Raw genomic sequence first — 16,060 nt, forward strand, 5'->3', positions numbered from 1 at the left:
CTTGAATCAAATTACCAATGATAAAAAAGGATAATTGAGTCCATCTAAAATTTTAATAGAATTTGTAAATGGTACATTTAGGATGATTGTGAGTGGGGGAAAATTATTTTTATATGAATTTATTACTTTTTGTTAACCACTCACAATCTGTCCATTTTTAGAATTGTGATGCAAAAGTTGTGTTTTAATTTATTTCGTTTGCAAATTGTAGTCATTTGGAGCAATGATACAATTTGTTACATATGTTTTCCCAATAATTTTTCAAACTTGAAGATTATTGTTTACTCTTACATATATGTATTAATGTATATATGTAAAATTTGAGTTTAGAACTTAAATAATTCTAGGATGTCGTTATACATATGCTATGTAGACTTTATAAATAGTAGAATGAAATGAGAGTGGATTAATACTTCTAAGTTAATTAAAATATAATTTTAAAAAGTGTTTATTTTTTTTCTGATTTCCCCCCCTTTTCTTTAGGCTAGCTCCCTCTTTTAGGCTTACTTTGATAATTGATTCAATTTTGGGTAACATCAATAATGTTAATGTCCCCATTTCAAAAAAAAGAAAAAGGAAAAAGCAATGTGGTTTTAATTTGATGGCGCCACGGTAGCGACTTCCTTGCTGCACTGAACTTGACTAGGAGCCCAACGTGACCGCAGAAGAGAAGTAAAGTGGGACTGTGCTCAGGGGTATTTTGGTCTTTTAACCTAAACTGAGTGATCAAATTAAAACACATGGTGGAGGACCATCGGACATGGCTGAGATTGTCCGCACCGAATAATTTTTTCTCCTGGTGTAAAACGAAAGCTAAAAAAATGGACGGAACGGAAGTGGCTGAGAATTCGATTACGTGGATCCCGATCCGTCACTTCACTTCACTTCACTTTTCCGTTAGAAATTAGAATCGTTAACTCCTTCACTCTCAGCCTAGTAGTAGAAGAAGTAGTAGGGTTTAACCGTTTAATATTATTATAACCAAATCATTCTATTTCGCAAACACTTTCGAAAATCATTTTCAACCACAATCCACACTAGGTAAATCGTCTTATACGTATTATTTTTTTTTTATTTTCAATTTTTGATTTTTTTTTTTTTCTGTTCAGAAATGAGATTCTTCACGTTTGTTGTTGATGTACTGAATGTGTTTGAAGCAATGTTTGTTCGAATCTTTGTTGTAGGGAATTCATGATGTTGCCAAGGTGGAGCCGAGCCATTGCTAATCTTTCGAGAGCTGGGTTGCAAAGCAACTTGAAGTACGGAAATGACTGCTCCAATGTTGTTTTGCACCGAAGCTATGCCAAGGTTGCTGCTGTCGATTCGGTTCAAAAAGGTTTCCCGAATCAACCTTCGGTATGGTTTAAGAACCTAAATTTTTTTTTTTTTTTTTTGGGGTCAATAATATATATCTGCTATGTATTGGAATTTAAGTAATTGTTGTTGTCATTTGCATTCTTTTTTTCTTTTTAATTTTCCTGTGTTTGAAAGATTAGCTCTTATGATCATGGTTATGTTGGGAGTGTAGAATGCCATGTATCTATAGCGTACTACTTTTTGAAGCTGTAAATTTTTTCTGTTTCGGGTTTAAGCTCTATCAATGTGTAGCTCATCTCATTAGACTCATTGGTTAGCTAGTTCATATGGACTAAGGTCTCTGGCTAAATCTGTCTTGTGCCTGTGTGTGGCTCTTGTGTGTCTCATTTATGCTGGTGGCATGAGGTTTACAATGTTCTTAAAAGCAACATTGATGCAAATCCAACTTTTGGTTTGTGCTCAGGCTCTTTGAGATTCAGTGATTAAGTGCGCCTTGAGCCTTTCATACTACTGGAACTGTTTTAATCCCAATGATATATTATATAATTATTTGTTAATCATTTGATAAAACAAATATATTCAGGAATTGTTTTTTCAGAAAGTTACTGTTGTTGCCTTTTGTTTTCCGTATATCTCCTATATCTTTTTCTCTTTCCCTCTTTCCTTTTGGATTTATTATCTATGAGAATCTGGAAAATCGTAATATCTGATGTGTCTATGCAGACAACTTGAAGTTTCTTCCCTAAAATGTCATTTTATTTCAAATATCATATGCTAACATGTATTGCTACTGCGCATATCAATTCATGCTTTTAATGTCATTCTTCTTGCTTAGCTTGTTACTGAAGGTTAGAGTAACTATATCCAACAGATTAATTTAAATAAAATGTTTTGGTCTAAGCCCTGTTCATTGGCTTTGGCCGCGGACTCTCCTCTGAGAGTTGAAGAACCAAAGTATGAGGGCATTAAGCATGCTATCTTCAAGCTGTTGCTGTTTTATAGTAAACAAAGCCAGTCTATTCGAGGGGCAAATGTGGTATACAAGAGAATCATTTCACAAGTTGAGAAACCTCTCATTTATGAAGGTGAATCCTCCCTCATGTTATTGCTTATGATAAGAATATCATTAGATTTTTTCTTTTATTTTTTATTTTCTCTTTCCTATTCTATCTCTTTGGTTTTTTTGGTTACTCCCTGCCCCGTTCAAGGCACTTTGAAGAATGGACTAGTATCTTGTAATTGGCTGCATTTGCCATAATAAATAAACTCCTTTTGCTAAACAGATCAATGTCATTGGTTTATAAGGAAATGAAAACAAATTATGTTGTTGCACAGAATAGTTTCGTGGTTGAATTTTGTATCTTCTACCGTACATTTTGGGCAAATGGTAGGCAAATGTTGGTTTACCAGACCTGCCAATACTATTCTACGAAAAGGTTCCCTCTGGTCCTGTTGCTCGAGTTCCAGTCTTTGGCCTTGGTTCCAGTCTTGTTTCACATGCCAGCAAGTAAAATCATTTGCAGTGTCCGAAGTCCTTCTTGATTGATGGTCCCTTGTAGCTATCAAAAAATGGCTTTCTTTGAAGGACTAGGATGGTCCCCTTGATACAATTACCTTAGACAGCTTGCTCTACTCACTTTAGCAGTTGTTAGCCAAATGCATGTGTATATGTTGTGTTTGTAATTTCCCTTGTTCACAGATGTTAGCCTAATGTTCACCAGTACATTGGGCAAATATAGTCTCACTTTACTTTTGTTACAAATGGTCTCCTTTAAGGAACACATCCATGTATCTTTTTCCCCTCTCTCTATCCTTATTTATTTATTTTTCACTTTGATTGGTATGATTTGAATTTAAGGTCTAGTCTACCCCTACCACCCCTTTTTCTACCCTTGCCAAGGCCCAGTGATATACAATTGTTTTCTTCCTTCCACGGCATCCCATGTTAAATTAAGTCATGGATTTTTACAGTTTTAAGTCGTCATAGATTCACAGCTCCAGACAACAGCAATATGTCTGCTTGGCAATGGCCCAATCAATATTTTCAGTCTTTGTTTCTTCTTTTTTCTTTTTTGGGGGTTGTCGTCTGCTTATAGCACATGCCTACGCCTTGACTCTCAAAAGCACATTTATACATACATACATACATAGCAAACACACACATACGCCCCTACACATTTGTGAACAGCCAATCTATTTTGTAAACTCGGTTTATGGTTGTAGACTTTGTCATTCTGCTGCAAGTAAAAGAGGGATTTAGGAAATTGTACTGCAAGTCACTTTCGCATATAGCCCTGCATAGGAAAGAAAGGGAATAGAACTGTGAAAATAAGATCTTTGCTCATAAAGGACTTGATTCTTCTTAACTATGAATTGGTATTATATACTAACGAGATATTTTGATTTATGCATGCTCTGCTGTGCAAATCTGAAAAAAAAAAAAATATATATATATATATATATATATATAACAATAACAAAGCCTTAGTCCCACATTTTTTTGGAGTTGGCTATGGTGAATTCATTCATAATAGAGTCTTTACGCTGGCCCTCAACCTACCACAACCTCCCTCCTTTTCTGGGCTTTGGACTGGCTGTGAACAACATAGGCAGAGTTGAAAAAAAAGAACTAGAACAAAAACTCAAAGCCCTTGTTATGCTAAATTTGAATTTATGGAGAATGTCGTTATCATATTTTATCCAGAATCCACATTTAATTCCTGATAACTATGTTACAATTTTGTAGTGTCTAATTTAAACTCTTCTCTTTCTCATGCAGTATTTAACTTGGAGAAAACATTCAAAACAACATTCTCTTTGCTTGTACTTCATATGTGGCTTTGCTTACGCCGCTTGAAACAAGAGGGAAAGGAAGGTGTTGAACTTGGGCAGCACTTGTATGAGATTTACAATCACGATGTGGAGATGAGAGTTTCAAAGGCTGGGGTGTGTTATAAAATTTTCATCTTTAATATTGTTCGCACTTTATTGCTTTTGTTGATTATATTTTCATTGTAATTGAATTATTCTTTATGTAAAGTAGATCTTTTCAAAATTGAAAATAAAGACAATGATCAGATTGTCATAACTATTCTTCTCAAAATAAAGAAAAAGAAAAAAGATTGTCATAACCATCCGTGTTTAACATTTGTATGCTTTCAAAAACCATAAGGAGTTGTTTAGAAAGAATCTCGTTAGCTCTTGGCATTTAAGATTTGACAGATCAAAACATGGCATGATATTAACATCTATTTTCCTTTGTGAGAGTGCTGTTGCAGTTCGGTTGTTAGTCTTGGGGCTGATAGTTTTTATGCTTGCATTGGTAGAAAGCTCTGGAGGCAGAATATTTATGGGGATCATAACTGAGCCTTTATTATGTCTTGTACATAACAATATAAATGAACTTAATTGTTGAAAAGGCATTGCATTGTGATACGTGCATATTGATATATATGTTTTAAACTGCAGGTTAACTTACTGTTGCATAGATGGATGAAGGATCTGGAGAAAATATTCTATGGAAACATTGTTGCCTATGATTCTGCAATTCTTCCAGAGGCTAAACAGAATGAGCTATCAAATGTGATATGGAGGTTAGACTCATTAGCACTTGGTTCTGCCATCACTTATTTATCTATTTATTATAACAGTGTTGAATCTGTTGATTGTGAATTAATACTATTGCTTAACTGTGCAGTAGCTATTGAAAGCCAATGGGCTGCTGAAGAGACACCATTTCTGATGTTAGATGCTAAATTTGCTCTTCTTAACACTTGCCACTTGTGTTGATTGTGTGCAGGAATATCTTTTCTGATGATGGTTCATTGCCACCAAATGATGCTGCATCACAGACAGTCCAGGCATGTTCTCTTTTACTTTTATTACTGTGAATCTGTGATGGTGACCAGGAAAATTGGAATATATATATATATATATATATATTCCTTCCTGGTTGTTGTGTAGGGACTGTCTCCCACATATCTGAAATTAAATTTTGTTTTTTTTTGTTTTTTTCTTGAAACGCTACATAAATATATGCAGGCATGTCCCCTGTATATTGCTGTCCTAAACGGACATGGCAAGGAATTTTTCATTTCTAGGCTTCTCCACATATGCAAGATGTGAAATCTTGGTTTATTGTATTTATTGAGAGATGCACCAAATGAAATTTGTTATTCTTGAAGTTTAAGATGGTTAGAAGTGTCCTTTTTGATTTTTTGGGAACATGAACAGTAATGAAATCAGTATTTCTGTGCCACATTGGAAAACTGTAGTGGTCACTGATTACAAAGAAAAAAACATGGAGAGAAGTTGGTAGGCGGAGCTGTTATGCCTTTCATGTTGGTTGTGTATTTTGTCTTGCATTGTATACATGTTTCTCAGTGTAAAGAGGTGTTTGAGAAAATTTAAAATCCTCCAGCCTTTTTCTCTCCTATATTGATTGCTTAACACCACTAAATATTTTAATGTATCAGGCAATGGCAAGGTATGCTCGCCGGGAAGTTAGCTGCCTGTCCTTAACCGGTAGTGTACCCCTTTTTTAATCTTCTTAATGTGTACCGTTTTAAGCTCTTGGGGATAAATATTTGTTGGTATATCAAATCAATAGTACAGGAATATATGCAAATTCTTGAGTTGGCTCAAGTAGTATTTGCATTGCACTTGCAATGCAAACAAGGAAGAATCCCGTTCTTATAAAGGGAAAATAAGAGTAGTTGGGGGACAGTTTGGATACCAGAAGAATACAGCTTGCTGAATTGTTCTCTAGACAGGATGGCTTAACTTGTTGAGCAACCAACTTGACCTGGTTCCAGGTTTTAAGAATGTCCTGTTTGGAGCAATTTTGGTGACAAAGCATACTCAAGTGCAAGCACTCACTAACACAACACAAACACACACAAACTTTGTCATGTCTATGTATATGTAAATCTGTTTCGTATTAGGCACTTGAAATGTTTGATATTTGACTCTATTTGTATTGCACAAACGTGTTGGATGTTTTCACCATGGTACAATTTAGGTATAATACATTAGGTTCTTCACCATTATGCTTCCTAGTATTTCAGCTTTGACAAAGTTGTAGAATTTGGATTTGCAGACAAAGAAGCTATGTTTTCCGGGAACTTCACGTTTACCTCGTTAGAGACTGAGAAGAATTCAAAGGGGCGTTAAGTGAGAATGCATTGAATGATTGGATTAAAAAAAAGGAAATCTACAGAAGATCCTATACATTTATATTAAATAACAGTTGTAAAGTCCTAGCTGAAAGGTGTTGTTTTTCTTTATTATTTCATGTAATCTTCTCACCTAGTGATTGAGCATGTAGGGGGCCATCGATTCAATTGTTGATGACTTTTTTTTTTTTTTTTTTTTTTGTATGAACAATTGTTGGTGACTTTTAACTCTGCAATGATGGGTTTATTTACGCTGATGCAGCGTTTCAAAATAATTGTCTCAAAAAAAAAAGAAAAAAAGAAAAAAAGAAGAAGAAGCTTTTTCCTCGTCAGTGACGCCCAACTTCTCGAGGTTTTCCCGCAACAACATTAATATAACATCTTTAATTGATAGACTTGTAGAAGAGGAACTAATAAAAGGCTGAAAATTGAAGTCAATTTTCTATCTTTGGCCACTAATTTTTTAGTATTAAATGGGAGGTAGTAGAGAAATTTTGGCTGCTTTTGTTTTAACAGAAAATATTTTTTGGAATTTTTTTAAAAGTGTTTGGTTGCGTTCCTAAAAATGTTTCAAAAAATATTTAATTTTGTTGCATTCTTGAAAATATATTTTCTATTATTTTCTCATGTTTTTTCATCCCCAAACACATAATAAAAAAGTGAAGTTTAGATTAAAAAAAAAAAAAAAAATTGTGACAGACCACAGCGGTATTTAGTGGCTCGTAGCACCGACAAAAAATCAGAGACTAGCGACTTCAGTAAAGGGTGGTGCTTAGGCTGCTAACAGTTAGGGGTGGTGGGTGGAGCTTGGAATAATGTGTTTTGAGTGAGGCGTAAAATGTCACAGTCAAATAAATGCGTTATATATTTTATGCCCAAGGTTCCTCTATTTTAGAGTTAACCAGAAATTGTATATATATATATAAAAAAAAAGTTAACCGGAAATTATTTTCAAGTTGACCAGCAATTTCAGTCACCCAACACCCAGAAATGCAAAAAATATTTTACAAAAGTTAATTTTTGTCTAAACAAACGTAATTAATATTAAATGTGAGATAGAGTAGAGATGTGATGATTAGAACTCAAGATCACTTGCCCTTTAAGGCACTAGTGGTACATATGATATTACCCTAGAAACAGATCACTTGCTCTTATTCAACAATAAACTATCACTTATCCTTAAAACTGTTTGGAAATTTTGAATTTTAATCTTAGTTTCCAAGAGCCTTGTAGTTGTGATTTAATTGTTTAACATCTCTTGATATTTCCAAATAAGTCATCTAGGGCTTTAAATCCCTCAACTATTGAATTTAATTAAACAAAAAAAAAAAAATCCTCATTTGCCATAACATACAAGCACCTCTTGATATTTCCAAATAAGACATCTACGGTTAAATCCCCCAACTATCAAATTTATATAAATAAAAAAAAAATTCCTTATTTGACATAATATACACCTACTATCGAATTTATGCAACATTCTTGGTATAATTGACTCATCAGTTTTAGTAGCTGTTATATTTCTAATAAGGGAGAACGAATTCACTTTTGCCAATAAACATATTCTCTCTATAAAAGATTATAGATACCAAAAAGGAACAGAAGAGTAAGTAGAGGGTTTGTTGAGAAAATGGTGTTCAACAGTTCCATTTTCCACATTAAAGACACCCATGTCATGTCCGTGTCCGTATTTAAAGTCATCTGTGAAGTATATGCAGTTGGCTTGGCAGCTTCCCCTACTGTCTGATGCATTTAAAGACACAGATGAAGTACCTACAAACAGTGTCTTGCTGCCCAAGTTGTTCAATTCAATCCAATTGTACTTGTATTCACTTCCCACCTGAGTACATTCTTCCAGCTTAAAAATTTTGAACCTATACGTCCAATAGGGAGGCTCCTCAATTCTAACATCATATTTAGTCCTACGAACACATTTTGTGCGAGCCCTTGAAACAAGCAAAAGATCACCTGAAGATTCAACAAGATACTTTATGAAAGAATCAATCATTCCTTGAGGACCTGGTGCAATAACAGTACCTCTTGGACTCTGGTCACGAACAAATTCAAAAACAACCAATGCACCTTTGCAATCAACAGCATAAAATTTGTCCTTATGGTATATGGTGTCATAATAATAATGAGAGGGTACTTGCACTTTGGTCCAAACCCTGTCTCCTGGTCTTGCAATTGCCAATATACAAGCTTCTGAGAAGATTGCCATTATTACAAAGTCACTTACTTCATGGTCGTTGCAAGTTGAGTTCTTCCAGGGATTTGATGATAGAACAGCTTTCCGTATGAAGGTGTCACTGAAATCTTCAGGATTGCGAGTCATGTTAGGATCAAAGAGCTCACTAAAAGCAGGGTGATGAGGATCAACCAGATCATCAAAGTTAGGATTAGGAGGAAGCTGAAGTTGATGTCTTGAGAAGGGATGCAAGAGGCTAATTTGTGAATCCACACTTAAAGTTAGTAACCATCCAAATTTTGATCCTAAGCATCTTTTGTAAGCAGTTTTTATGAAATTAAGCCTGCAAACATGGGACTCAAAACGCAGTGTGCAACTCTCACTTGTGCTTGTTCTCTTTTCCTTCTCTAGTGAAACGAAAAGTCCTCGTGAAATAAGTGTGAAGGATTTCTGGATTTGCATATTCTCCTTGTCTTCATTGCCTCCACCTTGTTTATCTTTTATTTGTATAAGCATCAGTACTGGAAACTTGGGAGGCAAAGAGGGCCTCTCTAAAGCAACAGCCAATTGCCATGACTTACAGACAACACTAAAGCTAATGACATCTTCCAAGAAAGTCAAATGTTTAGCTATGGTGGTCAAAAGTTCCTTTGGAAGATTAGCCCAATCAACCTTGCCAACTGTGTACTTAAATCGCATGCTGAAAATCAAAAAGGCAAGAAGAGAGGAAAACTAGTTTTAAAAAAAAAAAAGTGTAAGAACAAGAATGAGGATTGGCTTTCAACAACATATTAAAGATTACCTTGCCACTAACTCAAAAGTCCCAACTGTTTTTAAGATCAATTTTCTGCCGTACCAATACTTTCTTTAGTTTTCTTGAAAAGCTAGATTATTTCTTCAATCATGACTAATATTAGAATTATACCTGTTGGATCAGAAATAATTTCATCATATCTTTTATCATATGCATAATTTCATTATAAACACTGCTACAAATAATTCATCTAACATTGTGCTTAACACAATCTTATGATGAAGGTTGCTATGTGGTACCAGCTAAAATAATCTTTTTCTTTCTTCCTAAGGAATGCAATTACATAACGTCTTTTATGAGTACAAAAAACATAGTAATTCTAAAGTTAGCACAGACTTGTGAAAGAAGTTTTGCACTCAAGATCCTATGAACCAAAACATAAATGAAGGATCAGTATTAATCTCATTCAAAATTTATAGAAATGCATCTAAAAATCATCTCAAACTGAGCAAATTGAGGTACCTTAAACTGAACTTAAAATGCAGGAGAATAAAATATCACTAACAATACCAAACTATTTACAACATTTTTACAAACTGTTACTGTGGCTAATTATTCTGATTTTCATTTGGACCTACTACTAACATCACTTTTTTACATACCAAAAATCATTCACTACATTAAGAATTTGTAAAAATTTTGTAGCTCTAGCATTTTCCTTTTATATAATCATCAGTTGATACAAGTTTTCAGTCAAACAATACAAAAAAGCTCAGGAAATTTCAATGTAATAAAGACCATTTCAGCATATCTGCGGGAAATCGAACTTAAAATCATGAGAAATATTGTCAAAATTTTGAATTAAATCAATTTCTGGTGTTTATGAATTTGAACAAAGACACAGATACCCAATTCAGGAATTTCATAGTACCTTTTGTTAATGAAGATAATAATTCAAAAGAACGAAAGCAAAAAAGGAAAACCAATATCGAATTTCATATATCATCGATGAGAAAAACCAACTATCTAAAACCCATAAATAGACAACCCCAGAAAATCAAATTCAATCAAGAATCAAAACCACACACCGGATATCAGATTGAACCCCAAAAGGGTCAGCTCATTTCTTGAAAAAAGAAAAGAAAAAAAAAAGACAGCTCCAATTTTAAGAAGTTCGATGAACCAAACAAGGACAAAATAAATCACTGGAATTCATTTTCAAAAAAAGAAAGAGAAAAATGACTGAAATTAAAAGGCAATTAATCAAGAAAAGCATATGAAATTTAACATAAGAGAGAAAATCATGAAGTTGTGCACAAACAGATAGCTACATATTTTAGAGCTGAAAAAGTACCTGATGTCTGACTGAGCGAGTGAGTGAGTGAGTGAGAGAACAACCGACCGACCGACTATGTCGCGTTTGTGAAGAAAAAGGGTAGTAGAGACAAAGAAAGTATACAGTACTAGACTGCCTTCAGCGACTTCAAAAGACAACCAACTACTCGTTAATATTATATCTATAGATATTTATTACTCATTCTGCTTTTTCTTGACTCTGATGGACGATGGTATTGGTGGTCCAACTTCCAAACTCAGTTAGGAATAATTTGTTCCCTCTCTTATCAAATAATAATAATAATAAATAAAAAAAATCTCCCATAAAAAAAAAAAAAAAATCTGTTATATTATATCATTGCCCCGGTATCGCTGTGTTTTTTTTTTTTTTTTTTTTTTAAATTTTATTATTTTATTTTATTTTAAATTAGAATTATTTTAAAACTTTATTTGCGAGGAGGAAATGAAATGAAATAAATAATTTTAGAATATTCTTTCATTATCTTATTTGGGAGTTTTAATAGAGGGAATTGAATGGGTAGGAGGGAATACTCATTTCTCTCTATTTTCTTAAAACTTCAAATTTTCATTTCTCTTGAAATTGAGAGGATTTGGAGAGAATAAAATTAGATTTAATATTTTTTTTTTTACTAAAACTTCCAAAATACCCTTGTATATTCAACCATTTATTTTAAAATAAGGGTCTAATAGTAATATCGTCATAAAATGATTTCATTCCATTCTCTCTATGTTACTCCCAAACAAAGGTACTAACATTCCATTTATTTTCATTCCCTTCCATTTCTTTATTTTAAAACATCCAAATAAAGTTATTTAATTCTATTCCATTCTCTTATGATCATTCTATTTCATTATGATCTCTCAAATGAAGCCTGATAGCTGGGGAGATGATTTGAACATGGATTGTCTTGGTTGGAAACAAGAACGTGATATGTTGAATTACAAAACTTTTTGGATACTTGTTTCACGATATTATATCACTATCTCCCCAAAAGTATTTAGTAGTTATAGGTATTTTTTTTTTTTAATAATATATAACTTTGGGATTTATTGGAAATACCTAAACGTAGAATGTAATAGTTGGATTATAAGACTTTTGACTATTAGTTTTAGTATAAAATAGCTACATTATATATATATATATATATATATTTATATATATATATATATATTAGGACAAAGTTTTATAACAAACTTTGTTGTAGTTAATGACTACAACTCCACTTAATATATATATATATATATATATTTTATATGTGAATTTTGATAAAGTTATTGTTGGATTACATTTTTTTTTTCTTGTATTCTTCATGTTTGCGAAATTTTCAAAAGATCTAAGATTAATAACTATGTCATTAATTAAATGTTTAAATTTCAAATTATTGTAATCTAAAATTTTGTATAAAAATAAGTTTATGGATTGGTTAGTACGAAATTTGACATGTTTGTTAAGAATATAAATAATATACAACTTAATGGTTAGAATTTCAAAATATATAGTTATATTAGTTTCTCTAGTGGGAGTAATAGTTTTAAACATAACTAAATTTGTATCAAAATTTTGTCTTATATATTATAAAAAAATAATGGGGGAGGGAAAGGTTTCAAACAACAGCACTATAAATCATAATATAATATAGCCACAACATTATACCATAAAAAATTGAGAAATTATACGTATCCAAAGACTATTCAAGTCGTTTTTCGAAAAAAAAAAAGACTAGTCAAGTCTTCTCAAAAAAGAAAAAAAAGAAAAAGACTAGTCAAGCATTCCGATTTGGAAGATCGCTAAAAGTGATAATGAGAGAAATATTAAATAAATAAAAGAAAAAAATATAGAATTTATTTTTATTTTTAATATTATAAGATCAAGCTTACTTGGAGAACTCACACCTTTGGAGTTGGAGATAACATAAAATAAAATAAAAGAAGAAATACAGAAATATTAAATAAGAAATGCAAAGTGGGTGAGTTTCTTAAAGGATTTGGGCTGGTAGTACACGGGTCCTTGGTGGATTGGTGATGTTGGGTTTTTAAATTTCCATAAAAATTCACAATGAAAAAAAAAAAAAAACTGATATCATAGGACCGGTTTATACTTTATTGTGACCCTCATTCAGAAAATCATCACTATTACCTATGAAATATGTCATGTTTTTCCCCGCCCTAATCCCTCTTATAGTAGTATTTTCCTGCAAGATTATATAATTCAACTTTTTATGTAAAAGAATTAAAGAAAATTATCTTAATAATTTGTAAATCACTAGAACTTTTAGTAGAGTATTACCTATAATCAATTAACTATCTTAATAATTAATAAGTTACACAATAAAAATTATGATAAATGATTAAAATAAATATTTTTATTTTGTGGTAATAGAATTTTAGTTGAAATAGAATTTTAAAATTTCTTTAAATTAGTTAATATATTTTTATCTAAACTAAATATCTTAATAATTAATAAGTGACTTGATAATTTGATAATAGAGTTCATTTGAAGTAAACTTTATAATAATCAATGGTATCGTAGCCACTTGTCTTAAAGAGAAAATAGTCACTTGATAGAATTACGACTTTTAATACCTAACTTCTATATAACTTCTATTATATAGTATTTTTTAATTTATTATTATTATATAGTATATGACATGATTTAGATTTTATAGGGACAAAAAATATAATGAAGAAGAAAATATAATAAAATGAGAAAGTTATACCTCTTTAACTCTTTTGTATAGGAAAGGGGATTTTAGGATTTTTTTTTTTTATTATATAATTTTTATAAAAGTGTATTATACACTAAAGAATAAAGATTACACTGCTATAAAATAAAAGTACAACCAAAAAATAAAATAGTTATTCCTTAGGAATTACTATTATGTTACCGTATTTATTACAATTTATCAAATATGTCTCCAAAGCGTGTAATAATTGTTCATTTTGTTTTGTTAATACACTCTTTATAACTAATGCTAACCTACCATAAATGTTTTAGAGTTGCTAACATTTTATCCTTTCGGTATGTTTCTAAAGCTCTGTGATTCATTTACAAATGATTTTGATATAATTTTTTTTTGTTACTAAAGCTCTGTGATTCATTTATAAATGATTTTGATATAATTTTTTTGGGTTATTCTGTTGAGAGATTGTTTTAAAGGATACACTGTAAATGAAATCTTTGATTTGATGTTAAATTATTATTTTTAGAGTTAAATGAAATTGATCACTATCCATTCATGAAATCCATATTTTGATCATATCTCGGCCATAGACTCCACCAAATATGGTAGAGATATTGAGATCTTTGCCATGACATGCTGAAACCACCAAATCTAAAGCAATTTCGATTTCTATTGATGACCGTTGTAACTCCCAAGTCATGGTATTGGTGGTTGACCCATATTCCCGCAGTTGGCAGTAGGTTGGATGTTTTAAGATTCGTTATGATCGGGTCGGTTGTCAGGTTGAACCCAAAAGCAACTCTAATTAACCCATGGACACCCCTAATGCTACATTGGATTTATTTTTTTACTTCGCACTTTCTTCTATATAAGAATTAATTTGAAGAGTAATGCTAAGAATTTTTTTTTTTTTAACAACTTGCTAAGATGATAAGTTGTATTCATGTGATATTACTTTTATATAGATTCATTATTGATTAAACTTTTATTATGTACCAACACAAGTACACAACATATCATATCAATACTTATGAAAAATGTTGTAAAAAGTTGTATTAATAGATTTATTATTATTATTATTATTTTTCCCCCGTGGACAACTCTTTTATGATTCCCATTGATGCCTTAAGTTGATTTTTCATGAGTTGGTGTGTTGGAATTTTATTTTGAGCCTCATGTTGGGTTGGGCTTGGGGTGATAGTTTTTTTTTTTAAAATAATTTTTAAACCAATCCTAACCACCATATACATATAAAATTTATTTTATTACTTTCTTTTATAATTATTTAGTTTGATTTATTTTTGTATTTTGAGAACTAATTTAGATAAATTTGAAATTTTGTAATATAATTTAGGTATATAATGTCAATTAATATAATAATTTGTCATAAAAAAAAATAAATAAATGATGGAAAATCCCTATTTTTTTTATCGGTATGAAACATATAAGTAAAATAGTACAACCTACCAACTCAATTTGACTCACTCACGTGTTGGAGTTGATTTCTATACATGTGATGATTGAGTTGGGTAGAAAATTTCTCAAATTTAAATAGGTTCAATTGAGTTGGGAAAACCTTTTCACCCCAAACTATGCACCCACAACCCCCACCCATATTGTTTTTTTTTGTTTTTCGAAGTGGTGGGTTGCGAATCAATTTTATAATATTCCCAATATTCTTAACTTTCCCACCCAATGTTACACTTTTGTTCACGTTTTTTAAAAACCAAATGAGCAAACTCACTGACTCACTGTTACATTCTGCCTAACATTACATAAATCACTTTCTAAACCTTCAGAATTCCCAGCCCTAGTGATGGTATGATTGGTTCCCATAATTTGGTTTGATTATTGATCTAGGATTGAGCTATATGTAAGTGATGAATTGAAAGTCTTGCATCCGAATTTGCTACTATTGCTCATAAGTTGTTTGATAGAATTCCTAAATTTATGTTCTTTTGGTATGAGAATTTTATTTGCTCTTTCTAAAAGAAAACAACTATTGTTTTAGTCTGTGATTTTCTTTGTAGATAAAAGTTCCCCAATCAATGGATTGCCATATAGAAATTGATCAAAATATTGGAAAAATAAAAAAGAAGGAATTGATTGAGTTGAATTTGGCACACTGATTTTATCATTTACTTGAGTGTTGGGTATTTGAAGTGGCTCATAAGATTGAGGATTTTCAAGTTTTTCTTTGGAGATAAAGTTACCATAGACATTGAACCGATTTGATTAAATATACAACAATGATAACAACAAGAAGCAAACCTTAGTTTCATAAGTTTGGGGTCAGTTATGGATTTGACTTAATCATATGAAAGGTATGAAATATACATTGAATGGATTGGACTGAAAGTGAATTGAGAATTTTTTAGGGCCAATATTAGATTTAGGATTGCATTGCATGCAATGGCATATTTGACATGCTACGACTGATGATTTTGTTTGGTACATGTTATGTTTGACATGTATTCAAAATTGTTTTAACTTAGAAGAGTTGGTTGAAAGGTATAAAATCAGTTTAGTGATATTTTTCTTAAAGCCTTTCAATGACTTATAAACAGATAGCAATATGTACTTAGAGAAC

At 31.6% G+C, this 16,060-nt stretch overlaps 2 protein-coding genes across 5 annotated transcripts; one reads left to right on the top strand and one right to left on the bottom strand.

Annotated features, from left to right (window-relative positions):
- The first annotated feature begins 757 nt into the window (after window positions 1-757).
- Window positions 758-6,509, top strand: LOC115960710 (ubiquinol-cytochrome-c reductase complex assembly factor 1). Of its 3 annotated transcripts, none has more exons than XM_031079684.1 (8): window positions 758-1,041; window positions 1,158-1,356; window positions 2,189-2,402; window positions 4,097-4,263; window positions 4,786-4,910; window positions 5,117-5,177; window positions 5,793-5,841; window positions 6,416-6,509. In XM_031079684.1, exons 2-8 carry the CDS (start codon window positions 1,192-1,194, stop codon window positions 6,487-6,489), a joined length of 855 nt encoding a protein of 284 aa, XP_030935544.1. In that variant the 5' UTR covers window positions 758-1,041; window positions 1,158-1,191; the 3' UTR covers window positions 6,490-6,509. The 3 variants fall into 3 exon arrangements, with proteins under 3 accessions (XP_030935544.1, XP_030935543.1, XP_030935545.1); XM_031079683.1 differs by having other exon boundaries at window positions 1,186-1,356; XM_031079685.1 differs by having other exon boundaries at window positions 759-1,041; window positions 1,185-1,356; window positions 2,219-2,402.
- A 1,373-nt stretch (window positions 6,510-7,882) lies between these two features.
- Window positions 7,883-10,946, bottom strand: LOC115962145 (F-box protein SKIP23-like). 2 transcript variants are annotated; one of them, XM_031081029.1, is made up of 3 exons: window positions 10,788-10,946; window positions 9,482-9,604; window positions 7,883-9,379 (listed from the first exon to the last, which is right to left on the bottom strand). In XM_031081029.1, the coding sequence occupies exon 3, from the start codon at window positions 9,376-9,378 to the stop codon at window positions 8,071-8,073; it is 1,308 nt and encodes a 435-aa protein (XP_030936889.1). In that variant the 5' UTR covers window position 9,379; window positions 9,482-9,604; window positions 10,788-10,946; the 3' UTR covers window positions 7,883-8,070. The 2 variants fall into 2 exon arrangements, with proteins under 2 accessions (XP_030936889.1, XP_030936890.1); XM_031081030.1 differs by lacking the exon at window positions 10,788-10,946 and having other exon boundaries at window positions 9,482-10,781.
- Between the last annotated feature and the right edge of the window lie 5,114 nt (window positions 10,947-16,060).

Source organism: Quercus lobata, chromosome 9 (genome assembly GCF_001633185.2).
Source record: "Quercus lobata isolate SW786 chromosome 9, ValleyOak3.0 Primary Assembly, whole genome shotgun sequence".
Taxonomy (NCBI): Eukaryota; Viridiplantae; Streptophyta; class Magnoliopsida; order Fagales; family Fagaceae; genus Quercus; species Quercus lobata.